The following is a 27,254-nucleotide window of genomic DNA, read 5'->3' as shown; positions in this document are numbered from 1 at the left end:
GATGACACTAAAAAACTGTTTGTTTGTTCGCCCTTGCACAAACACCACAGCTGTAAACATTTCTTTTTCCAAATGTTTGCTTTGTCAGAAATCTGTCATGCACACCATCATCTCTTATCTCTAAAGCCGAGCCTGCTTGTCGATACAACGCCCCTGAGGCTATTTGCTCCTGGAGCTGGATGTTACTTGCTTCAAAGCACAAACAAACAAACCAAAGAAAAAAAGCAAACAATTACATTTCAGAACTACTTCTGCTCAGAGTAAACTATTACTGAGGCAGTCTTGGAAGAATAGACTGAGTTTTACTGAAATAAAATGAATGAAACCAGAGTTTGTTTTTATACATGAAGGTAATAAAAAGCAGTAAATGTTTACTACACAGTTGCGCTATTTTAAATTTGCTGTTTTAGAGAAAACTCTTTTTATTTTAAATAGAATTATTTACATAAAGTAACAGGTTTCATCAACAGGTTCATTTTAGATTTTAAAACATGCAAATGATGCCTTTTACTCCTTTGGATACAAAGAGGTTTGGCTTGGATGGCAGTCAAAGAGTTTGAAACTTTAACAAATCTGACATAAGATGTGATAAAAAGAATTCCAGCTACTCAGACGAGCAAAAATTATGGAGACTGTTACCAACCTCCCTCAATTCGTATCAAGATGCTGACATTTTCTACATTGTTCACATTATCAGTGTAAAACTACAGCAAAAAGCTGTGGTCTGGAAGTGAAAGGTTAAGGCCTTGAAGTAAGGTTGGAGCAGGGTTATGGTGCTTTGATAGCATAAATTTTAACATTATGGGGGTTTACATATAGAACCAAGTGTAACCTTTATTAGGTTACACTTGGTTACATGTCACTTCTTTTGCTCATATCACGGTGAAAGAAGCTAGTGGAGCTATTGTTGCTGCTGGTAGCATCCCACCAAGGTGGTAAAGTGGATAAAGTGCAGGTTCACTTCCAGTTTAAAACCTTACTCCCATGTTTAAAAAAAGATTTACAGTCAGTTCAAGGGGTTAACATGCACATATCAGCACAGAAACATGCACACAACACTGCCGTAATAAAATGCTATCATGATAATGACAGTGTTGTGGAGATATGTGAAGGTGTTACTGTGAGGGTTGCAACAACAACAAAAAAATCTCTTGCTTTGGTTTGCTGACAATTCCAGGAGGTTTTCTAAGAGCGGAGTGATGAAGGGAGACCAAAAACCAGTTTTCTTAGAAGTGGCCTGGAAATCACTGAGCTCCATTCCAGGTTTTGTGCAATACCTTGTGCTTTAACACAGAGGACGCATTACATAAGAAGTCATATGAAGCTAAAGCTACTTCCAGCTGCTCCCTTATTCACAATGAGTCACCAGAGTGACTGAAGGAACTACTGAGTGTCAATAAACAAGAAAAAACGGCGTCCAGTGGACGGTCTGTGTATTCAACCCCACCTCTGGCGCCGGTGCCCACCTCTCAATTTTAAATCCATGTAGACATTGAGGGTTCTCGGGAGGGACCGTGCTAACACCTGCTGCTCTCTGGCAGCAGCACCATGCTCTCCCGTGTTTTAAATGCACCTTAGAACAACATGCAGCAACACTACACATGAGCAAGAGGAGGGAGGTTTGGAGTCTTCACACACCCCTGTTCTCTGCTGGCCTTCGGGGCGGGGGGGGCTGGAAGGAGGTGTTGGCCGTCCGATTGGGATCTGGGATGCGGGGCCTCCCTGCTGCTGCGGAGCCTGGGGCGGTCTGCTTGCCTCCATCCCGGGGGAAAGGGTAACATCTCCTGGGTCTAGGTGCCGTTTCCCCCTCCAGGGGCGAGGGTACCTGGACCCGGGGTATAGAGTTTGTTTGGGGAGTGTGATTGTGTGTACAGTGTCCATGTATGTCTATCCCTATGTTGGGTGAGTGCTGAGTATTTGTATATGTGTGCATGAGGGTGGGAATGCATGTTTGTGTCTGTGTCTATATGTCAGGTCGGGTCTTAGACTCCACCTCTCTGGGAACTCCCAGGCCCTCCAAAGGCCTGTCTCTCCTCACCACACTCCCTGCCGGTAACTGATGCCCTCAGGGGTCGGTGCGTTGGTGGTTCTTGGTGTCCGGGGCTGGGCGCTCAGGTATGTACCAGCTCACTCCCGGTGACTACTTGGCGGGGCCCGGTGCCTGTTGTCGGCAAGGCCGTGATGATCCATTTGGCAAAGTAAATCCGTTGGGTATCCTTGCTGGTCTTCAGACTAGTGATGGGATTTTCGGCTCTTTTTAGAGAACCGGCTCTTCAGGTTGTTTTGTTGCTTTAATGAATTTATTATTAACAATAATATAAAATTATGCTCAAAAATTGGTTTTATTTATATATGTTTATATATAAATATATGCGGTGGCCCCTAGAGACAAAACACATACAAACTCCAAAACAAATTTCTAGCATTAACTGAACTTCCAAAACAGAGCTACTTAGATCACTTACATTACACAATTGAAAGCATGTGTGTATCGTTTGTGTATTTATACACAAGCACTCATATATATTCAAATAATAAAAAAAAAAAGTTAATTTACCTGTTATTACCACACACCAAATCCAGTCGTTGGTACTTCCTGGCTTGTGTAGCCACTAGGTAACAAAAGCTCAGCTCAAATCTTACCTAGCGTGCTATAAAGCAGAACCGCACAAACTCATAGATAATTACACAATTGTTATACAGTTCAGACTTCATTCATTTCCAAAACAACTTTACAAGCAGTTACAAATACATTCAACCTTGCATGTTATACAATTAAAACATTTACCAATATAAGTAACCAATCCTGGGATGTCCTATTAATAAATAACACTTTTTCACGTCAGTGTGGCTGAAACCTACCTGCTGAGTGAGATCAGTCCAAAAACATTGTGACAGAGCTGATGGACTTTAAAACGGTTATTTTCTTCCTCTGATGGCTTCTTTGTTTTCCCTGTGCAAAGAGATCAACAAAAGCAACACAATCACAAAAACAGAGAAATAAATGAATAGCATTACTGTCATGGACTATGGGTCAAAGTATCATCAGAGCATTCTGCATCCTCCTCGTGTTTGTGTTCAAAAAGCTGCTTTTGGTTTTGTAGATACAGCTCCTTCTTTCCTAAACATGCGGCTGCCTCGGTAGCAAAATGGCAACCGCTTTTTAAAATTAAGCTAAAAAAAAAAAAAAAGCTAATTAAAAATATGCAACAAAACAGTAATTGTGTTTGATTCTTCTGAGGAGTAAAGTGCAATAAAATAAAATAAAATACAATAAATGTCTGACCAAACATCGTTTGTAAGTAAATAATTGCAAAGTACTTACTGGACTTCAGCCACCAGTCACACACTTGTAGAAATACCCCCACACGACAAACTTCCAAATGACTGCGTGGATGTGAGCGTGTAGGCAACGGACCAAACCATTGTGAGGCAAATGGGTTGGGGGTGGTTGGGGTATAAGGTGTGGGGTGGGGAAACTTGTCAGATATTAAAATGACTTGTTTGGCTTCTTTAAACAAATAAATCAATCAATAGCAGCCTTGGTTTTCGTGCATATTAATATCAGTTCACCGTTCAGCTGTATTACTGCATAGTTATACATACAAATAATGAGGAGACAGAGTTTTCTGGTTTTCACAGGAGAAGGAGCAGGTTAGGACCATCGTGTCGCCATGTAATTTCCATCGATGGTTGCACTGCACTGATTGGACCAAAATTTTCTAGAGGTATGAGGGGGTGTGCACGGTGGTGACACTCCAGACCTCCTCTCCGCCCCCCACCACCACCGCCACCAATTGGGGAGAGAGCACAGATGCAAACCAGGAGTCAACAGCCCCTCGTAGGCTTGCTGACCCAGGAAACAACAGCTGCTGCTCCCCTCCTGCGGTATTTTATTTGTCTTTTTTTGTTTTTCTCCATCCCCCTCTGCGCATTTTCTTGCAGGTGGCCTACATTATCCAACCTCCACACCCCAGCGGTATTTGAAGCAAGCAACACTTCCATGTGTAGCAGGTCTACCTTGTTTGCTTCGGGCCTTTAACACTGCAGTGCTGTTCCTCTCTAATCCCAAAGACAAACATGATAAAACCCAGTCTAAAAGTTGCTGAGACGAAACAGGTTGCAGACTGTGCTGAAGAGACTGTTTCATATTAAACATGGAAGTGTTACATTCAAAAGTCTCTCACATGAGAGACTTTTGAATGTAATCTTCTTGGTAGATTTTTGTTCCCCTTATATTATGAAATGGGAGCTCCACGCAGAAAATTTGCATTGCTAGTAGTCCCAGCAGTAAACAGTTGGTGGCGCTAATGCGACGAGTAATGCCAGAACAAAGTGCACGTTCGCTGGGAACTCAGTAGCCGCCTTTTTGCTCACACTAAACACTGCCACTGCTAACTTATTGCCTGTGGTGGACAACGTGCTTGAGAATGGGCTCCCGGGACCAATGACACTGCCTGTGTTACCCCCCCTCCAAGTTAAGTTTACTGGTGAATGGTCACCCCTGGTATTGTAGCACAGGCTCTCTTAATGAATTTAAGCAGGCAGAAAGCAGAAAAGTCTTTCTTAAGCGGCCCCCTCCTGACTCAAGTCACTTCAATGCCAGCCAAATCCCTGAACTGACACAACACATTACTTCCCGCAGGAAATACGGTAAGTGCTGCTCCTCTGTACGCCCTCTTCCATCCACAAGGATAAAAGACAAAAACTATTTATTGGCTGTTTATTTTAGATGTCATTGGCACAAACAACATTCACTACCTGCATTTTCCCAGACATGGTATCTGGTTATTGATGGTCTTAGAGAATGAACTCTGCACTGTGTCCCGTTTCTTTAGACCTCAGATAAAAATTTGATTGGAGGAAAATATAGTTAGGCCTGTGATGTACTGGTGACCCTTCCGAGGTGTACTCTGTGTGCACCCACCGTCAGCTGGCATAGGCTCAAGCCACAGCGCAAGCCTGTTTTGATAAGAAAATGGATGGATGGAAAACTTTTTAGCTCAAAGAAAACTGTTTATTTGTACAGTTTAAAGCGTATAAAAAGTGCAACTAGAAATAATATGTGGGAACTATCCCCACGCTCCTTTGCATGTGCATAGTAAAGCACAAAGAAAATAAAAATGCTGGAGCAAGTACGCTGTGAATTTTAAACCAATATTTCGAAACTTTGGGAAGTAGAATCAGGGCACCGGGTTCACCCACTCATCATTAGTAATGCATTCAGCCTGCATTTTTAGTCAGGCGAACAAGAGCCACCAGCTCAAAGGAGAAGTGAGGCTCATGAGTGAAGCCTGAGTTTGAAAGAGGAAGGATGACATGTGATTATAGATCATGCAAAAAAAGAAGAAAAAAACAACATAAATTTGACCACGGTGATAGTAATCATGCTAATTATGGTGACACAACAGAAGCTGCCAATCTTATGAAACCGGTGTCTGAAAGATGTTGAAACTAATGCCTTGGGAAATAAGTAAGAGTTTTAAAAGTAAAAGGAGAACAGCAGTTAGAGCAAAGTTGATCATGTATTTATTCCTTTAAATAGAAAATGATGATCATCTACCCAAAAATGTAACAATATAGTATCTCCAGTGAAAGAGAAGTCAAGCTAACAGTTAGAATAATGCACAGCTCTTTAGATGTGAGTAAATGCATTGCTCCTGTCTTTGCTTCAGGAGTAGTGTATTTAGAGCTTCTGGCCACATTTGTTAATGATACAAAAAAGAAAAACACAAAAAATTACAGTATAATTGTGACCTAAAGCGACAAAGCTTTACCTGTTTCTCTGTTGTTTGTAACATAACCGGGCCAACAAAAGTTTCTCCCCAAATTCACAATACTCGGATACTAGAAAAACAAACAACAACAAAAATCCTTCACAGTGTTAACCTGAGTACAGTACATGATAAGCAGAGCTCCTTCAGACCTCCTTCACTTTCTTTGGAAGGGGAAGTGAAATCATCAACACACACCAACCCAAAGAAAAACCAAACAAAACACTTTACCCATGTGACCTACAGAACAATAAATGCAAATAATGCTTCACCTTATGTGTAAATAACATAAAATCAGGCAGCAACACCCCATCACCCACAGTGCAGACACATGACACAGAAGTGCATGCTCCTGCAGAACCTCAAGAAGCCATCGCATGAGCACTTTGTGTAATGAGGGCTCGAGGTGAAGTAGAGAACTCCTCCTCCCTTCATGTCAGCCTCTTTGCTTTGCCTTCATCTTCTCATTGCACCAAACAAAGTCTCATCTGTCGGCGTGGCCTCGTTCAGTGCTGTCTTCTTCTCTCCGGGCAGTTGCGTCCTGCTCGGGTAGCAGCCTGTGCGGGCGCTGCGCCTCTGCTCGACATTGGGAGCAGGATGTGAGCGCGGCGCAGAGGCGCGTGCGGATCGGCTGAGTGAACAAGACGAACATGACGCAGTTGGCTGCTCCCTGCAAGGTGTTGCCAATCCCCTGTGGGATCAGACGAAAGAGGGGTTTCAGATGAGGGCATCATGATGGCTTATTCCAGAGAAATAAAAAGTCTTTATGAGTTTTGATGGCAAATGCTTGTTTTATCGGTCAATAAAACAACACATTTTCATTTATATCATCGTGTTCATAGTGCGTAAAAATGTTTTATGCACACTTACAGTGGCACTATCATGTAATAAAACAGTCCAAACATCATAAAGGCTTCATTTCATTTTCAAGCCATTTAAAAGGAAAATTTACAGTATTTTGAAAATGCTTTGTTACTTTTTAAAAAGGCAAAAAGAGAAAGAAGCGTAAACTCACGTGCAGTGTGACCAGCGCTGGGTTCTGTCTGACACTTGAGTCGGCTAGCAGCAGGATAAAGCGCACCGTGCTCCAAATGCGTAGGACGATGAAGATGATGGGGATGAGCGTGAGCTTCACATCAGCCATGGAGGAGAAGGAGTGGGCGGGAGGCCTGTTGGCCAAGATGGGACGGTACTCAGAGAGGGCTGCATGCTGCGTCAGAGCATCAAGAGTGAGACCATTAAAAGGAAATAAAGAAAGAGAGAAAATGTGTCATCAAGAACATCAGATAACTTTCACACTACTAGGCAGATATTTGAGGGAGATACAGAAACCCTTTCATTACACTATATCATTTTTGTTTTTTTTAAAAAACAACAAGCCAAACTGCAGAAACTAAGTACATCCCGCGATTCAGTAGCTTATAGAACCACCTTTAATAGAAGTTGAAGTAATCATTTTCTGTGTGACTTTATCAGTCTCTAATATCATTGTAGAGGGTTTTGGCCCAATCTTCTACACAATGGTGCTTCTGCTCAGTGAGGTTTGTGGGCATTTGTTCATGCACAGCTCTCTTAAGTAAGGTTGGAATCTAGACTTTGACTGGACCTTTGCAGCTGTTCTGTTGGAGATTTGCCTCTGTGCATGAACCTGTTTGGATCAAGCTTTAGCATCCGGACAGATGGCCTCAGATTTGACCCTAGAATACTTTTATACAGAGGAGTTCATGGTTCACTCGGTGACGTCAAGCTGCCAATATCCTGTGGCTGAAAAACAAGCCCAAATCATTACCCATGCACCACTGTGGTTGGTATAACTCGTTAGTGCTGATATGCTGTGTTTGGTTGCAATTGTGCATGTTTGGTGCAACTTTGCATTACTAAGCCGTGGTGCCATGTTCTTTTTTAGAGAAAACGCTTCCTCCTGTTAACCCTTCCTGACAAGCCATATTTGTTCAGTCTTTATTTAATTGTGCTGTCATGAACTTTAACGTTTAACATGTTAACTGAGGCCTGTAGAGTCTCTTGGGGTTTTTTTTGTTGCAGTTTCTCTGAGCATGCACGGTCTGACTTTGGGATGAATATTCTGGGACATTCATTCTTAGGAATACTGGCAGCTGTCATGAGGTGATCCACACCTGCACACTGACAAAACTTCTGCTTTCACAGAGGTGCACACACTTGATGAAGAACCATTATTCCAGTACATTTGATGAGGAATTCCTGGCTGCTACTTACCCTCCTAATTCTTTATGGACGCGGTAATCGTGTGATTAGATTCTCACGCCGTTTCTTCATTTTTGGCCAGTTTTTGTTAAATAACGACATGGAGCTGTATGTTATGCGTTGTTGTTCATCTGGGGTTTTGCTTACTTCATTTTAACCTGCTCAGGACCAGATGATTGTCTTAACATGTCCTGATATGTAAAACTGAACTTTCTTTTTCCCATGACTGAAAGTTTCTGTTAGGATAAAAGTGCAATATAACAAAGAATGATTTCATCCACAGTCTGACTACCTCTGTAGTGTGTTTCATAATAGTTAGCGTGTTAGGGATAAAGTTTCCTGTCATCCTCTAGGGGAAACAAATCAGTTCCTTTAATGCTCAACTGCTGAAAGTCTGAGTCACAGATACAGGAACTGGGATGTATTGATATTCTGTGCATACATTCCTATAGAAGATTTCAGGCTGTGATCAGTATGTTGTTTGGTTGAAATGATTTATGAGCCAGAATGTTTTAAACAAACTGTATTTCCACTTTATGCCCAGGTGATGATTTTAGCTTTCCAAGACGCAAATAATGACAGGCCAATACATTTTGGGTTTTTCCCCCTGAAGACAACAGTGTCTCTTTCACTCTCTGACTATGATATTAATCATAATGCAGAAGGCAAGAGGGGAAGTTTGAGATCAGCTTTTTAATGAATAAAGAAACTCGTTCATGATTCACTCTGTCGACCTGAAAACAGCTGATCACCAGCAGATTTCCAATAAAGGTCAAAGGTTCTGGCTGATTACAGATGAATGTAAATAACAGATCCACTGTGGATCGCTCGTACTGAGTACCGGAGTATTAAGAAGGATGATTTTAATGCTTGGCAGGAAAAAGAGTTGTGTATCTGCAGGTTTGTTGTGGTTCTTAATGTGTAAACAGATTTTTGAACGCAAAGTGACATATTCAAATAGTCACAAAGCTCTGTGTACACATGACTGATGAATGAGGTCCCTGGTGTCCTCCTCACCGCTATGTGGATGTGCCTCTTGATCAGGATGTAGAGGAAGGGGAGGGTGAGGTACGCCAAGAACTCCCAGATCTTTCCAGTCAGCAGCATCCACAGGACCCGGTCTTGAACGTTGATCCTGACCCAGCACCAGCCCACCGACACCTCTGACGCATCGTAACCAATCTTGTTGAGACTCACAGCTGCAATAGTGATGGCCAGAGGAATTCCCCAGCTGGAACACAAAACAAGGGTCCGGAGAGTAAACACAACAGCTCCGAAGGTCAGAGTCACATTTTTAAACTTTTCCACTGGAGGTTTTTATGTAAATGTTTGACGGGCATGACACCAACACTTGCAGCAAAGACATGTGACAGTGTGTGATAGTAATCTTGTGCTTAAGGCTTTTGTGTGTTACATGGTGCAAACTGCAGAGTCACGGCCAGTTCTGTTGTTGAAGAAGATAAAACCACGAAATGAATTCTGCATTGTTTGCAGCGCTCGTTAGTTTCCCGCCCCCCCATGAAGCACTTCTCCTCTTATAACACCACTTTAAAAGGTTACTAGATTTTCATTGCAGTATACACAGCAGCAGACCTTTATAAATACCAAAAAGACAGTGCGTGTGTCTTAGTGTATATAAGCCTCCATAAATGCCTCTGTTGTGTGATCTCCAGTTCATTGCAGTATCTGAGAACTCACAGAGAGATTGTTAGGATGACAACGGCAAACACTGCAGTGAGCCATACCCATGGGTGAAAATGTTCCCGTGTCCAAAAATAGATCAATTAAACGATGGTACATCACAGTGAGTCAACTCGCTAACAATCAGTGAGGACAAATCATTAACGTGCAGAAGGAAAGTGGACAACAAGGATTAAAATGTGTAAAATAAAAAAATAAAACACTACAAGGGGTCGTCACACTGGGAGGCTCCGCATGTTTGATTGCTGTTTTTACAGTGGAAACAGTGAACCACTAAAATAAACACATTTGTTTTAGCTGTTACATTTTTTACAAAATTGACATGTTAATAAAGAGAAATATATCTGAAGCACAAACATGAGTAATGAAATAACTGCTTGTCAATAAAGTGGACACACAGTACTGTGTAAAAATCTTGAGTCACCCCTCATTTTTTTGTATTTTACTTCAGAGCCAGATTTTCTTGGAATTTTTAAAGTACTCTTGAGCAATAGGTCTCCAGGCTTTCTGAGCATCCTCCAAAATTTTTTATTTTTTTTTTGGACATTGGCTGTTTTTTCACCCATTTTCAGTCCGGTCCGTGTACCTGACCATTTTCAGAGGAATGCGTTTTTTGTTGTTTTTTCACTTCTTAATCTACTTAAAAATAACCTATGAGTCATTCAAGCACAAAAAAAGCACGTGACTCAAGGGATGAAAAAGTGTTGTGTCTACACATAACAGACAAGTTTGCAAAAAAACAAACAAACCCATTTTATATCTTATATATTTTATATCTTTAGGGATGAAAAATGTTTTTATTTCCCAGAGATTTATTAGTAGAAAACTTGACATGGTGCCCCCTTCCCCCTGACTCTTTGGGCTTGAATTGTAAAAAATGAATCTTTCTGGTAGCTCATTGCCCAGACTTTCCTGTAACTATAAAAATTCACCAAAAATGTCCTATTTTTTTTAATTTAGAATCCAAAAATGCATGCCCTCTCAGCATGGTGTGCAGTGTGTCCTTCAAAGAAAATGGGGAAACTGGATGAGTGGAGGACAAAAGAAGAAGTGGCAGGCCTAAAACCTATCTACAGCAGAAGGACAGTGTCTGAAGGTCACATCCTTAAAAACGGGCCTGAGAATGCATCTGGTCCTTCATTTGATTCCTCTACTCTTCACTGAAGCCTCACCAGAAATGGTCTCAATGGAGAGGTGACTGTTAAGAAGACATTTTTAAGGAAGGGAACAAAGTGAAAAAGCCAAAATACACAAGAACTGGAGTGAAAAATCAGTGGCAACATGTCTTATGGAGTGATGAATACAAATATGAAATGTTTGGCTCGTGTCATCTTCAGTATGTGTGGAGGAGGTCAGGAAAGAGTGTCTACACAACATTGAGGGTCAACAGTCATCTAGATCGGAGGCTGTATCATGGTTGGAGCTGCATTTCAGCCAGTGGCGTTGGAGATCTCGTTAAACTGATTAAATTATGAACACAGAAAAGTGCAGGCAGATTTTGATCTGTTATGCAATGCCATCTGAAGAATGTGACTGGCCACAGCTTCGTTTTTCACAACAATAATCTCAAACACCACACCAGTCCAGTAAAAGCATACCTGGATAGAATAACACACAATGGTTCACTATCAATCATGGCTTCCCCAGAGCTGGACCTCAACATTATTAAAGCAGTGTGTGACCATCTAAAGGTGGCCAACATCCAGAGAAGAGCTTTGAATGTCCTTCAAGTAGCCTGGAGAACTATTCCTGAAGACTACTTAAAGAAATTACAAGAAACCTGCCTAAGACAGCTCAGACTATGGTGAAGAATAAAGGCAGCCATACCTAATATTGACTGTCAAGCTTGTTAGAATTGTATAAGGAGTGGGAGTCCCCACCAAGCATCATTTGAAGGTGAGACCTCCTTTTCTAGCAAATGGTCACTATAGCACATGATGTGAAAAGAAGGCGAGATTAGCTGCTGATTTAAAATGACATAAAGCACCACAGGGAACTGTGCTGTCCCCTCTTCTCTTCACCCTGTACACCTCTGACTTCTGCTACAACTCTGAATTATGCCATATCCAGAAGTTTGCAGACGACACGGCCATCATGGGGTGTATCTGGGATGATCAGGAAGAGGAGTACAGAAGTCTGGTGAGGAACTTGGAGTCACACAAACCACCTGCAACTCAACACCTCAAAGACTAAGGAACTGGTTGTGGACTTTGGGAGGTCCAGAGCAGGTCCACTGCCGGTTCAGATAGAGGGAGAGGAGGTGGAGGTGGTCAACAAGTACAAGTACCTCGGGCTGTGGGTGGACAACAAACTGGACTGGTCATGCAACACAGAGCACCTGTATAAAAAAGGCCAAAGCAGACTTTACTTCCTCAGGAGGCTGAGCTCTTTTAACATCTGCAGGAAGCTCCTGAGGAAGTTTTACCAGTCGGTGGTTGCTGGAGTACTTTTCTATGCTGTGGTGTGCTGGGGGAGCAGCACAGCAAAGAGGGACTCATCCAGGCTGGAGAAACTGATCAGGAAGGCTGGCTCTGTGGTCGGCATGAAACTGGACACTCTGGTGACAGTGGCAGAGGAAAGGACACTAAAAAAAATTGCTGGACATTATAGACAATGCTGGGCATCCTCTGCACACGACCATAAACAACCAGAGGAGTCTGTTCAGTGACAGGTTGCTTCTCCCAAAGACAAGAACCAACAGACTTAAAAACTCCTTTGTCCCACACGCCATCAGACTGTTTAACTCCTCTCTGGAGGGGAGAGGGAGGGGAGACAGGAGGACAAAGGAGGGGGGGACAACTAAGCTGTAGTGCCTTTTCACTGTGCAATACTTTTTGTTAATAACCAACGGTGCAATAGACTTCAATACTTGAAATGTGCAATTCCCTTGTATTCTTATTCCTATTTATTCTATTTATCCCTTTTGTATATTCTTTATTTATATGTGTCTCTGTATTTATATATGTGTATATATGGTATTCTGCTCACATTCTGTAACTTCTGTTGGTGCTGTGCTTTGGAAACCGAATTTCCCAGAGGAATCCACCCGAGGGATTAATAAAGTTCTGTCTTTATCTTATCTTATATCTGCATAGTACAGACTCAATTTGATTGATTTTAAGGAATTTTGATAAGAAAAAACAAAAAATGTTTTGTTCTACGGAAGAAAAGAGCAGGGTGGACATGTTGGGGATGTTTTTGACCATGAAACCAGAAAACAATGAATGTGAGGAAGAGGAAGAGTGGGATGAATGAAAAGCTTTGAAAATAAAATATTGTCTTTTTGGCTGTTATTGAACTCATTCATCCACAAATAAATCACCAAAGTTTCAGTAACAGAAATTCTGACAGTATGACTGAATGTTGTCAGTGATACATTTTAAGTTGGGGTGTTTTCTTTTTTCTGTTTTTGCTGGTAGTGAAAAAAAAAAAGGCGAGGCACAGTTCAGACGGCGATCTATTGCAGGACAAACACACAGAGACACTCACTAAGTCAGAATCACCAGTTAGCCTGACTTGTATGTTTGTGGATGGGAAGCTGGAGCACGCTGGCACGCAGAGAACATGCGTACTCCACACAGGACCCTCGCTCTGTGAGGCAGCAGTGCTAACCACAGCACAAACGTGTAAATGCCTTTTCAGTGAAGTATGTGGAAAATCCCCCATACCTAAATGGTGTTAACAAAATATCGCTTTGAAAGTATTTATTGTATCATTATCTCTTCTAAGTAAACATAAACTTTTTAAAAATACAAATGAGGCAAGGCTTTACAGCCCCCCCTGTAGATCGGCCCCTGAGTTAGGACAACTCTGTAGGCTTGAAGTGTACAAAATAAATGCTTTAAATGACAGAAAAAGTTCTGGTAGCTCATTGCTCAGACTGTCCTGTAATTATAAAGCTGGAAGTTTTTGTTAATTCACAAAAAAGTCCTATTTTATTCATTTAGAATCCAAAATGTGTGCCAGATTGGATTCTTTGCCTGACCATTTCTGACCCCCGGGGCCTTATGTTTGACACCCTTGGTGTAATGGATTTGTAGGGAGTCCCTTATTCAGTGTTCCTATCCAGAGAAACACACACGGAGGATCCAGGTTGTCCTGGTAACACCAGCTGGTGAGAAAACAAGTGAGCACGTGTCATGCATCAGCTGATTTATGAACACTCGTCACGTGAACTGATCCAATAACGCCATGGTTAATATTTGAAAACTCACTAGGTCCCACCGTGATGTCAGCACGTCACCCCGTTATGCGGTGTAACGTCAGGACGTAGCTTGGCAGTAGACTGGAGTTTTGCGCCAACTTTCAGAGTGTTACAAAATAAAGTAGATGCACGTTAAGTGAGCCAAAGCGGTTTGTGTTTGTGGTCTAATTCTCAGTTTAAAGGAGCCGTTTTGAATGTGCAGCTTTTAACAAGTCACTGTTCAAAATCTCAGAAAATATGACGTAAACTCAACTTTAGGGGGGGGGCAACTGCCGAAATCCCAAGATGCTTCAGGGCGCAGGTACCACCGGAGCAGGTTTAGTAAACAGATAACACTCCGCGGGTTGCTTACCTGACGAGGTGGAACACCAACACGAGGCTGTCAGCGACTCTTTGGTTGGCCCTCACGATGAACACGTACAGGTAAACGGCGATGGCCACGGTCCAGAAGAAGGAGCTGGTGTTGGCGAAAGTGGAAATCGCTCCCTGAGCGACGCACTCCGCCGAGTTTGTGCGGAAGACGCTCCACACTCCGAAGGCGTAGGAGACGGCGGAGAGCCAGTCAGACACCGAGAGGTAAACCAGCAGTTTCCTCGGAGTTGTCCTCAAATCCGACCAAATAATGTAGGTGAGGATAATCAGAGAGGAGCCCAGGAAAGATAGCGCGCACGAGAACAGCACGATCACCTGCTCGAACAGATACACCTCGGTCTGAGTCTGAGTCGCGTTTGCCATCGTGTAGCGCGATCAGGCACGAGCTGCAGTCGTCTCGCGGACACCGCAGTCTCTGTTTGTAAACACCTTTCTTTTCCCGGCCGAGCGCACTGGTTTTATTCTGGATGTTCCCAGGGGCTCTCCACATTATTTTCCCTTAAGGCCAGGCGACGGTTTAAAAACACTCCGTCCAGTCGAGCCACATGACTTGAAAAAAACAAAACAAAACAAAAAAATCTTCTACTGCTTTTAAGGGAGTCAAGCAAAACTTTTCACCCAGCTTAAAGCCCTCCTTCCCCGCCGCCCCCTCACCAACCGGAACCCAAAGCAGAAGTTAAGTCAGCTGGTAACCTGCAGGCACTCAAAGGGTCTATTTTTGAGTGTAATTGTCTCAGTTTGTGCTGTCCAGCTTTGACATAAAGTACCGCACACGGCACATGACAGCATGATGAAACCGCTTCCCCATTCCTGTCATGGTTTCGCATAAAAGGATTCGCTGCTCAGGTTAGAAAATGACGTCTGATTTTATTTTAATAACTATTTTGTACATGGAAAAAAAAAAGATACACTTCACATAAATATAATCTGGCGCAAGTGCATTGAATAACAAGACGCATTCATTTTTATATAAATGTATGTAGAAGTTGATAAAAAGTGACTGAATTTTGGCTTCAGAAAGTGCAGTATTGCAAAGTAGGCAATCAAAACACATGAATAGGTGGTGGCACCAAAGCAGAAGTGTCATCAAAGAGCACAGAGGAACTGAATAAATAAAAGCGAAACAAAACATAATTTAAAAGTACATCAGCTGTGAACATGATGGGCAGCAGAAAATTGAAACATTGAAATGTATTTATTTGAATTATTTGATGATCTTGTAAACTACAGGACATAGATTGCATCTAACAAATATTTTCATGGTTTCACTTCATTCTTCTTTGCAAGGTAAAAAAAAAAAAAAAAGCATTTAAAATTGTGTATCCAAAACCTCCCTGTATTAATCCTCAGGTATACAAAAAAGGGAAAAAGCTGCAAATGTGTGAAAGTGATTAAATCTGAAGCATGGGTTTAATGACTAGTTATTTAAAACACCCGATCATGAATATAAAAGCCTTCATGGGTGAATTTAAATGTAGACAAAGGACCAATTAATTTTTTAAAGAGTGAATTCACGGTAACCCATCCTGCAGTAAGAGTTGGAATCTCAGCTTTCTGGGGCAATAAGTTCATTTTTAAATAAAAGCATAATTTTGCCTGAAATTACATTTCTATTAGCGACGAGTTCACTGTGCACAGAAATAAAGGAGAAGCTAACAACTAACATCTGGCTTGCCTCCTGTCCCGAGTGCTGATGATTCTTTGGTGGCCTTGTGATTTGCAGTTTACCAAAGAAGTGTGATGTAAAACGGTTTAGAGCCCTCGGAGCGGTGACCTTGTGTCAGAGCAGGACTTTTACTGCTTCTGCATTACTGCAGCCCAGAAAAACCTGCAACCCCCTTGTTTTAGTGTTTGCAGCAGTGCAGCAGAACATTGGGGGTTTTTTTTCTTTGTCTTTTTTCCCTTGCAGACTGCAGCCAACTCGGCATCTGCATTATCGCCTGAATCACACCATCGACAGACAGGTTAAGACACTGTTTTGTATCGAGCATCAACAATAACGGTGAGAGATTCTGAGATGGAGTGGAGAAAAAATCAGAAGAACATCGTGTGTGTGTGTGTGTGTGTGTGTGTGTGTGTGTGTGTGTGTGTGTGTGTGTGTGTGTGTGTGTGTGTAAGCCTAAATTAATGTGCACCTGACTCATCTGCACACATTAGGTCGTCTTTGGTCACACAGAAATATTCTCATCATGCACTAAATAAAAAGTGTTCTTTTTTAAATGTAGTCCAAAGGGCCTTTCTGCAACACTTTTGCATTATTACAAAATTCTTGTGTTAAGTAAGGAAAGAGGAAAATATATAAATCAGTATTTATCTAACTTTATTTATAATGCTCCTTTTCTACAGCAGCAATATGTCACAAATAAAATATCAGGCACATAAATCAAGAATTAATCATATCCACTTTCTTTTTGTTTGTGCGTTACATCCAGAAATATCTATGGAGCAAATTAAATTAAGGGATCAAAAACATGCATTTGCAACTGAAAAAAGTCATAGTAAGCCAAGTTGTATTTTCTGAATGAAAGGGCTTTCGTTTTGTCTCAATGAAAAGGAAAAAAAAGGCAAAGGTTTCACAAATTGGCGCAGCAGCGTTTGATCAAAAGCATGCCGGGAGGTTTGCTTTCAGTCACAAGATGGCAGCAGAAGATCATGATAGTGCAACAGACAGTGTGGAAGTTTGACGCTTTGATCCATTTTCTAAATATTGCGGAGGCCGTGCGCTCGGTCGATCTCTCCTCAGTTAATTCTCTTAGGAGGGTCGAAAACTTACAGTGCCAGCTCCCAGTTTCTTCCCTCTCAGCTGTGATCCCGGGGCTTCTTATTGCGAAGAATTTCTGCGGCAGTATACTTGCTGATTGCTTCATTCTCACTCCTCACAACAACCAGCTAAGACACTGCCAGAGAAACACCCACAGCAGCCGCGTCCAACCACCCGACTCCGGGCTTGCTCTCCCCAGCAGGGTCCTGACTGGTCTTTGGTGCATGTGTCCACCTGCGAGCCTGGCACTGCTGACGCTTTCCATTCCCAGCTTCGTGGTGATGGTGTTGTTGGTGGTTGTTGGAAGGCAGTGGCCTCACACTGAAAGCCCCCCCCCCTCACCTCGAGGGTGGCGTGGTGCTCTGGCAGCTCTGTAAGAAAGCAGGAGGAAATGTTAGTAGTTGTTCATTAAGTGTATAAGTATAGAGGCCCTTTCTGCTCCCTGACTGAGATTTACACAACTACAACGCACAGACGAGCCCACGTTCCGCTTCATGAAGTGAACCCCCGAGCTTGTTTCCAAACTGATTTCTTGATCTCCTCCTAGCCGGTTTGTGCAGCATCACTTTAAGTGCACACAACTTTGGCAAACACAAACACCCCCGAACTAAGAATAGGCTTGCCATGACTCATGATTTTGCAACAAAAAAGCTCGGTTTGATTTAGCTCTCAACTATTTGTGTGGCTGCCAGCCTTGCTTCTGTTTTTTTTTTTGGGGGGGGGGGGTTATGTCTTTTTTTTTTTTGTTTGTTTGTTTGTTTAATGTAATTTTTTTTACCCTAGCTCCATACAGTGCTAGTCTGTGTTTGTGTACCTCAGGGACCACAGCTACAACGCTATCAGTTGCGTTTGCTCGCTGCAGTGCTATTTTGGGCTGGCTGACCGCTCCATACTGGATACTAGAGAACGGTAGGCACATGCTCTTAAACGAAGGAAGAGAAGATGTTCCGTAGAGGGAGGAACGTCTGGAAAACAAACAGTTTGAATTACATCAACTATCCGCTGTTATTGCTTCTGAATTCTGCAGCAAGGCTATTTGTGGCCCTCTGCGTCGGCTTCTGGTCTATCTTGTGACGTACTTTTTGGTTGTATAACTGGAAATTCCAGCGTTTTTATTTGTGGTTTAAGCATTTTGACCTTTTTGAAATTCTAAGAAAGCACTTTATGACGCTCTGAAGCTTCTTGCCTGAAACAAACACAAAATTTGTATTTGTCAGCGTCTGTCTTCACACACACACACACATGCACAACTGATGTCCACAGACAAACGCAGAGGTCGCACCTTGACCTGCTTTCACCAAGCAGCTGCATCCTTGTCCCTTTGTGCGTTCGCAGCGAGTTAGATGCCGCCTTCGCTGAGCACATGATGACAGGAATTCCTTCCTGTTCAGACCTTGAGGTAATCCTGATACAGGAACGAAGAATGGCAGGGAAAACAAAACCCTGCCTGCTAAATGAATGGCCGGCCGCCCCACCGCCTCTCACGGCAAACAGCAGCGAGCCTCGACTAACAAGCCTTTCCACAAATGCATTTAAAGCCTCAGGCACGGCTCACCTCTCCTCACAGATTTCCCTATTGTAATATTTCCGTAGTATTGTCCAAACCTGGGGAAAAAAACCCTTTTTTACAAATATTAGTCAGAGGTGTGGATGAATACTGCTCGAGCGGACTTAGTAAGGGATTTAACCGGATAAATAAATGCTGTTTTGTGGTTTAACCTGTTAAGTACATCTTAATTTAGCTGGAGGGGGATGTGTCCAGACGATGCAGCTAACACTAAATTTTTGTTATTATCACCACATCTGCACAAGCTAAATGAAAAGATAACAATAACACTTTTCATCGAGTGTTTTCTTTTTTTAGCGTTTTGCTTATTGTGCGTTTTATCTTTGTTGTGGCAAATTAATTGCACTCGGTGTGCACAGGGAGGTGGAGGAAGTGCACAACACGAACAAAATTGCATCTCATTTTCACGTGTGCATTGTTAGTGATATCAGGTTTTTTCATACTTATTATTTCACACCACTCATATCGCAGTACGAGTTGTTTTCTAAATTAATCGACTGTCATCTAACAAAATAAAACCTTGACAGTAAAGATTTGGGGGAAAAAGTGTTTTGGTATTTTTTGGAAGATCAAAACAAAATCATTAATGTTTAATTATTATAAACAAAGTCTTTTAAAAAAATATTTAAAGTTTTATTTTATATTCCCTTAAAAATACCCTTGTGAAACTAAACATTTTTATTGTCCTTTTTGATCCAATATGTATTTTCCTGTTGCTAAATTATGATTTTTATTTATTTATTTATTTTTAATTTGAAAAGGAAAACCGTGAAAGCTAATGTAAATGAACAAGCCTGGTTTAAGATGTTAACGTGTCATCGATGGCTTGTAAGAGAGCATCATTTGGTCCTTTGTGGTGTAACTAAAAGCTTTAAATATCAGATTAAAATTGACTCGTAAAAACACACACACACAAAAACACAAAAAGATTTGTGTTAGTGTTAGACGTGTGTAATCTGGAGTGTCAAACGTAACATTGCACATGGTGCACATAGCGTTTGCCTCAGAATAGCTTTTGTTTAAATAACCGTGGGACTCTGTAGGTCTACAGTTTCTGACATATTCAGCCTCCAGGCAACAATTTTCCCCAGCAACACTTCACCAAAACACACACACACACGTGTACAAACCCCAGGCTGGCCTATACTTCCTCATCATGGTGGATCCCTCTGCTGTCAGGCCTCACGATGTGTAATCCAAACGAGAGAGAAAAAAAATCACATTCACCCACTTTACCTCACTTCCCCGTTTCTCCTCATGTCACTGCTGCACATTTCTTGGTTGATCAACGCTTCCACAAACCTAATCATCTGATGGCAAACAGTGACATCAGTATGTACTGAAGGGCCGTGCTGCTGAGCAGTTTAACACATGCACAACACGCTCACATCGGCATACATGACACCTCCCACCCACTCCATGACATGTTGGTCAGTCACAGGAGCTCGTTCAGTGAGAGACTGAGATTACCGAAAAGCACCACTGAACGACACAGGAAATCATTCCTGCCTGTGGCCATCTCCCTGTACAACGCATCCACTTAACACACTGTTTGCTGCTACAACTACACATGTTTCTTTTCCAAATATTTATTTATAAGTGACTTATGTATGTATGTATGTATATATATGTATATATTGTACTATTCTTAGTTAGCGTATTGTCTGTCTTGTCTTAATGTTGGTTTAAAATGGAGCACTGTAACAAAAAATAATTTCCCCCAGGGATCAATAAAGTATTCTGATTCTGATTCTGATTCTGATGACATGCGAGCTTAGCCTCTCGTAGTCTTTTTTTTTTTTTAACTTTTATTTTTAGAACAATTTTAAAGCATATTTGGGTTTGAGCTAAATGAATCTACACGCCAAACTGCAGTGTGTTAATAATTAAATAGAACGGAGTCTCACACTCAGCTTGCACTACCCCTGGTTGCCAGAGAGAGGGGAAAAAAAGAGTTTCCCCAGTAACTATCTTCCTGCTTGACCACACACAACTAAAATACACAGATCATAGCGTGTTGGACACTAAATGATTATCACCTGAGTTCTCGGGTGATTAATGTATTTGAGTTTTTACCGGCCTGCATGAGTTTTTACAGTAGGGTTTATCAGTGCTGTGTGATAATGTGTGCCAGCGTGGACAGACTGGCCTTCGTTTATCTGCTTCTCTGTGTACACTGTTCCTAATCTCATTTCGCTTCCTGACTGACATGCTGATGACACTTGTCTTCTGAGAACCAGGGCCGCTCGAATCGTCTGTCACACCGTCTAGTCGCAAACTCGAATCAGATCCCGCTAGATACAAATCACTTCTGAGAAACGAGGACCTGTTATAAAGCCTTTCGCTCTCGGCTCTCTTGGGGCTTTTCAGGAGGGGAAAGATGCGGCCTGCTGGGTCTCCTGTTGGAAAACTGGCTTTCATTATGAATACCAGAGAAAACAATAACAAAAACAGCTGCCCTTCTCCGTGAGGATCAAGACGAGATGATGAAAGGGTCACTCATCCTGCCACTGTGCAACTGGGTACTGTGTTTGGGTGTATCATAGCTTTCGCTAACCTTTTGTGTAGTCACCATGGGATTAAGCCAGCATCAAAACTCAAGCTTGGACGCTTCTACTACTTGCAGTGGCTTAAATTATCGTTTTCTAATTTAGATTTACAGGCTGATCTGAAGGCCTCAGCCTGGCATCATTTTAATTCCCCTGAACTAGTTGGTGTTTCTGAAAATTTCACTCAGTTTCAGCAGAAGTGCACAGGTCCTCAGAAGTGTTCAGCTGTAGCATTGTTGTGTATGTCAGAGGCATCTATTTACACACAGTTTGGACACTCACCAGTTAGCCAGGCAGCAGCAGAGGTCCACCATCCAGCGTGATCTCCAGCGGGTGCACTCAACGTGTTGGCATCAACAGGAGTCTGTTCACGGGCTCTCCCGATGTGTGGGTCACTTCACTCTGGAAAAACTGTTGACCACCAGCCTCTTGCCTCTCCTCCTGTGGCTGCCTCTCTCTCTCTCTGTCTGTTCAGTCAGGCAGTACAACAAGTCAAGGCATGTTCCAACACGCCACCAACAGCCGGGCTGGATGTATGAGCCTGCACAGGGGGAGGAGCAGAGGATCAGAGAGGGGGGAAACCCAGAAAAGACCCAGCATGACTCAGCCTGCTTCGGTCAGTTAGCATAGCTTTCAGTCTGAGCACTTTAACACATGAGTTAGTCTTCGAAGGTGCATTATGACTTATTCTGTGTGACATGCTTAAGTCATTTAAGTCAGAAGCAGAGATGAGGAGATGCTCTAATGGGTGACGACTGCTGAAAATGTGTTAGACAGAGGAGCGCTTTTTTAAAAAACTGCTCTGACTTCCTGGCCCACGTCTGGCTGCAGGCGGTGACTGCTTTGTCTTTTCACTTTCTGTGTCCTGCCGGTGGAAGCAGCTCAAAATGTCTCTGTCCCAACCTCCCAGTCTTTGTCAGCTGAAGCTGAATTTAGATTCAAGTAGATGAAATGTCTTTTACAGAGCTGTTGTTCACCCATGCTCTTATTAGCAGTTAGTCCTACTTAATCTTTAGCACAGAAGAACAAATAGTTTATAGCATACTAATAAAAGGTGCTGATTCATTAAATCTTCGTTGGGTTTTTTGTTTTGTTTTTTCCAGTAACTCAGCGGGTCACATCAATTACAGATGAAGTCCGTCGGCATGAATTATGAAACTGCAAAAAATCACAGAGAACGCATCAGCAAAGATATGAAACGCTGTGAAAATTAATTGCTTCCTGGAAAAGTGACATTTTTTAGTGAAATCAAAATTTCTAAACTGTTTATTAATGCAGCGAGAAAAGAAAAGGTGCAGTATACAAGTGTGCTTTACGTGTCCATTTATCTGCTGACACATTAAACTGCATTAAATGTGCAGAATCATCAGCATCCATGAGTGCTAATTATTCAAACCTGCTTTGCTGTTAGCTGGGTTTTTTTTTTTTTCCGTTACTAGAGCAGGCCTGATGCCGGTTCATCACTGCTGTAGTGGAAGTTGATCACTAGGCAGATTCTGGGAACAGCGGTAGGAGCCAGCTCAGCAAAACTCACCTGCTACTATATGGTCTGAGTTTGGCTGCCTGAGCATCTCTGAAGCTGCACTGTACATCAGTGCTGCTGCTCTTCACTGCAGCCTGTCAACAGACTGATGACCTTATCAATGAAAGAGCAAAGTCACCGTGATGTTACGCCTTGAAAGAGCTCAAAGCACTTTTGGCTCGGCTCGGAGCCTCGTCTTTGCCCACCCCTTAACAGCAACTAGAGAGGCAGCTTTGTAAAAGAGCAGACAAGGTTCATTTTCCTGCCGTTAGCTGCCTTAATTTATTGGAAGTGGTGTTGCGGCACCGCACAGAAGTATTTTCACAAAGTGCCGGCAGTAGTTTCACCAACTGACTTGGCTGATAATTTATGCAATTTACTCATGAGTGAAATATGGGTATCCGCTGACGTAGCCCCGCTTACTGGAACGTATCCCTGCACTTCAGTACAGAACTGTAGTTATTCATCCTCCTACCTGCAACAGACTGCAGCTGAAGCCTGAGATTTGCATCTGTGTCAGTTTGGGATGGGGGGGTGGGAGAAGGAACCCCTAGCCCAGCAAGTTCAAAGCTTGCTGCATTGATTACATCATCGGAACTGGAGTGCTGGAACGGGACAATGCACCATCAGAGGGGAGGGAGGGGGGGCAATCGGCTAATCTCACCAGTGCCTCCCTGTGGTGCTCCATGGGCAGTGTGTGGGGGTAGGGGAGGTTGGGGGTGGGGGGGTCTTTCCCTCTCGCTCTCTCTGCCTCTGTCTCTAAGCTCAGCACAGTCCAGCACATTGCAGGACGGCCTGCTCTGCCATGCAGGGTCATGTGACATCAGGACTGTCTGAGATTTTCTGAGAGGGAATGATGCTCTTTGGTGTATTTCCTCCTCTGTGTGTGTGTGTGTGCGTGTGTGTGTGTGCGCACTCTTGCATGTGTGCCATTACAGGCCAGCACTGCAGGAACTCAGCTGCTGCAGGACACTGCAGGATTGCTGTTCTGCTGCTGGCTCTCTGTCTCCTGCTTCTCTCTCTCTCCTTTCTATATTCACTCAAGCAAATTGCTCAAGGAGGATGGTGAGAGCATGTGCTGCATACTTTTTCAGCAGGGACGGAGGGGTGGGGGGTGCGTGGCTGAGAGAGAGAGGAGGAGGAGGAGGGGGCAGAATCACAGAGGTGCAAAGCATGCCGGTGAGGCGCTCTGCTGGGCAACTGTACCTCTGAGAGAGACTACAGTAGAGAAATTGGAGATGAGGAAAGAGGAGGAGGAGAAGGAGAGAAGGTGGGAGGTGGGGGGAGGGCAGAAGCGAGGTGCAAGGAACATCAGGTGAGTGCGGCAGTTCCCTTCGCTGGCAGTGTAGCACCCACCCTCAGAGAAAGTGTGAGCAGGAGAACTGCAGATGTTCCGAGATGATGTCAAGCTCCGGATGTAGCACAGACCCTTTAGTACAGTTTGTGATCATCATTGTGCCCGTCTGTCTGCAGTGGGGAGAAACAGAAAGTCCAGAGAAACGCCTTGGACTCCAGCCTCACCAAACTGACAATGCAGGGCCGGCTTTTTCAAGGTCTTAGCACAGTTACCCGAGGTGAACTCCGAGCTGACCGTGTAGCCAAGTGAATTCACCATTCACACCTTCCATACTGGTTTCCAAGCATTTGTAATACTTTGACTTTTATAAGAAGCTTTAACCCCCATAAACAATTTATACATTGTTTCTGAAACAGAGATGCTGCAATGAAACAAAAGTAGCAACGTCTTCTTTTAGAGCAAAGTTGCTGAAATATTGCTGCTGCAACGATAGAAAAGACTGGTCCTGCTCTAGGACGTCTTTTAAAAGACTAAAACTTAATATCTAAATGAAACAGAAAGCATTCATCTTCCACAGTTTAGTGCCAAAGTCTCTACAGAGTAGCACTCTGATGTGAAATCCCCTTATAGGATGGCAGAAAAGTCCCAGTAACTACAGCACAACTTCATGACTGCACCACAGCTCCCCTGTCCCAAACAGGCCACTGTAGCCTCATTCTCATTTCCCCATTTAGCACTCAGACACTCACACAGTCCAAGATCCCTGAAAAATCCTTCTCACCAGTTCCCAGCATCATACTTGCAATGAAAACACGCTGGTTAACATAAATGCACAGCTAGCCGAGAAAAGTAGAGCTCAGGCTGCCTGTCGTCTTCTTAAAAGCTAGGTCAGCAAAGATGAAACTCTCCACTGGTGTGGAGAACTCTGCATCCTGGTGAGTTTTTTTTGTCCTTGTGTCAAATAGCGAGTCCTCTGGACCAGCCGCTATCTGACACGCTGGCTGCTATTTCCAGCCTGTACCATGTGTTAAACATGGATGAGGGAGCAGTGGAGCCTGACTGCTAACTGACTGGTTTTCTGGCAGACTGCTGCCTGGTTTAATGCTGGTGCAGAGGAGGCTGAAACTGATGAGACAGAAGCTGCCAGGAGCTCTAACACTGCAGGCATGCACACCGACATACACATATCAACTCCTGCAAGGCTCGTTTAATAATAATAATAATTAAAAAAAGTATACAAACCTAGAGAAAGAAGAGCCCATCATAGAAGAAGGCAAACAAGTTAAATAAGACTAGAGAGGAAAGGAAGGTATACCTACGGACCAGCCTCTGACCGCATCTCTCACACAGGAAGGAGAGGAGGAAAACTTCTCTGCACTCACTCTGAGCCTCCTGGTTGCTGGTGATGTGCTTTCATGGCGCGGCAAACTTGACTGCAGCATTGCCTCCTGAACAGAATGACATTGTTTGCTCTCTCTCTCTCCCTCTCTCTCTCTCTTCCTTTCTCCTCCTCCTCTTCCTCCTCCTGTACACGCTTGCTCCCCCTCCTCTTCTTTGCACGCTTGCTGGCAGCATAAACTGCACAGCTCAGCAGTGTTCCCCCACTGCCGCAGCAGATCCTGCATGAGCTCTGCGTATCTGAGTGGGATGGGACTTTTAAAGGGGAACGCAACCTCCAGGGTCAGTTTGTGTGTGTGTGTGTGCGCTTATCCTCAGTCTGCCCTCCTCTCCTCCATGTACCCCCTCAGCAAACCTTCCTCCTCGTCGACACCCCCGGGAATCATCAGTGTAAAGGACTCCTCACAGGAGAGACCCCCCCCACCCCCACCTACACGCCTCCCCACCACCCCCTCCGCCGCACACATAACTCGCCATCCTCTTTTATTCGTTTTCACACCACAGCAAAAGCTGCTTTGAGATATGAGGGTGCTCAAAACCTCAATGAGGAACTGTCCCTGCTCCACGCAGAGGCCATCTCCCCCCTGTCACAGTATCCAAAATCACTGAAATCCAATTTCCTCATAAACACACACACACACACAAAAATAAAAATAAAAATCTGGGAGGATGTCCTCAGGTATGGTTTGAAAAATGATGACGTTTAAAGAATGTTTAATTAATCTGAGATCACTAAATGTGAAGCCGTTTGAGTGAATTAGGAAAATCAGTGCTTTTAAATCAAATTTGTCATCTGGTTTTATTGGGGGAAAAGTTGCGTGATTTATTATAATCTAACCAGTAACTAAGAGCAATTTTTCAAGCCAGTACATAAACACAAAGCACACCAAATGCGTATGGGAAACGGTGTCTCCAGGCATTATGATGAATGAGTAATAATCACACAGGCAGTAAATTAATGCATTCATTTCAGAGCTCCCCCTCTCTCTCTCAAAGTTGTACAGTTCTTCTAGGTACAACATTTCCTTCGGTAAAATGTCCTTAATCTGCAACCCCTAATACCTACCTTTCATTACCCAAGATGCACTGCTCCACTGGTGCTATTCTGCAGTGCGCTAAAATATAGAAATATCTTGACCAACCGAATTTGTCTCTTGTGCGTTGCACAACTCTGTGAGAGTGAGATCATCCATCATTCAGTCAGACATTGAGGTTGAACTTCTCTTTTTGCACTCCTTATGGAAATGCGCCTGGTGTTACACTTCCCGGCTTTCAGCGATGACATTTGCAGCGCGCTGCACGGGCAGTGTACAGATAATGGTGCTTCTGTTTGAAAGCGTTTCGAGGCATCAGCGTCTTGGCTGTTCTCTGCAGCAGTGCAGCGCTGTCTGCTTCCAACTGCAGCAGCAAGTTTTTGTTTTTTTTTCCTCTCTCCTCCAATATGACTTGGGCCCCAAGTTGCACCCCGTGATCCCACATTTTGTGGAGGAGAATGAGGAGAACTGCATACATCTCACGTTAACCTTGACTCTGTGCACTCAAAGGTTATGTGTAGCAGTTTTAAGCATATTAGAGTGTGTGTGTGTGTGTGTGTGTGTGTGTGTGTATTATATGAAAGGATTCTCGTTAATTTGCCTGTATCCTCTGCTTTTATTAAGACACAGTTATTTGCACAGATTGCTGAATCAGCAAAATTCATGTAATGCAATATTGGGAATCAGCTGCTGATATCAGTCAGTGTCCATATCTGCATCAGACGAGCACTGTTATCCATCAGCTATGGGCAAGCACTCTCTGCATGTACCATCTGCATTCAGTGCTGCAGCTGCATCAGTCTGCTGATCCTCGCAGCATCCATCCTCTCGTCTGTACTCACTGACACCGGG

General features: G+C 43.2%; 2 protein-coding genes across 4 annotated transcripts in view; both read right to left on the bottom strand.

The window, feature by feature from the left end:
- slc2a5 (solute carrier family 2 member 5) overlaps nt 1-3,676 on the bottom strand; it is a 29,973-nt gene extending 26,297 nt beyond the window's left edge. Inside the window, exons 1-5 of one of the 3 annotated variants that reach the window (XM_080900109.1) lie at nt 3,326-3,676; nt 2,863-2,953; nt 2,558-2,651; nt 1,994-2,289; nt 1,639-1,825 (exon numbers count right to left, since the gene is read on the bottom strand). The gene's annotated coding sequence lies outside the window, so the exon portion shown is untranslated. The remainder of the gene's footprint in view (nt 1-1,638; nt 1,826-1,993; nt 2,290-2,557; nt 2,652-2,862; nt 2,954-3,325) is intronic. The other 2 variants (XM_080900108.1, XM_080900110.1) reach the window with 2 other exon arrangements.
- Nucleotides 3,677-5,085: 1,409 nt separating this feature from the next.
- On the bottom strand, nt 5,086-21,625 carry gpr157 (G protein-coupled receptor 157). The gene is made up of 5 exons (XM_080899118.1): nt 21,434-21,625; nt 14,255-17,406; nt 9,015-9,228; nt 6,790-6,984; nt 5,086-6,465 (listed from the first exon to the last, which is right to left on the bottom strand). The coding sequence occupies exons 2-5, from the start codon at nt 14,635-14,637 to the stop codon at nt 6,259-6,261; spliced, it is 999 nt and encodes a 332-aa protein (XP_080755244.1). The 5' UTR covers nt 14,638-17,406; nt 21,434-21,625; the 3' UTR covers nt 5,086-6,258.
- Between the last annotated feature and the right edge of the window lie 5,629 nt (nt 21,626-27,254).

Source organism: Rhamphochromis sp. 'chilingali', assembly GCF_963969265.1.
Source record: "Rhamphochromis sp. 'chilingali' genome assembly, chromosome: 12".
In the NCBI taxonomy this organism is placed as follows: Eukaryota; Metazoa; Chordata; class Actinopteri; order Cichliformes; family Cichlidae; genus Rhamphochromis; species Rhamphochromis sp. 'chilingali'.
Note: the sequence above shows the minus strand (reverse complement) of the source record. Positions and strands in the feature narration are given on the sequence as shown.

Coding starts and splice junctions, on each gene's coding strand:
- gpr157 (XM_080899118.1), bottom strand. CDS start 14,637: ATGGCAAACGCGACTCAGACTCAGACCGAGGTGTATCTGTTCGAGCAG. Junction 6,985..9,014: donor AGAGGCACATCCACATAGCG/GTGAGGAGGACA, acceptor GCTCTGACGCAG/CATGCAGCCCTCTCTGAGTA. Junction 6,466..6,789: donor CAGCGCTGGTCACACTGCAC/GTGAGTTTACGC, acceptor CTGATCCCACAG/GGGATTGGCAACACCTTGCA.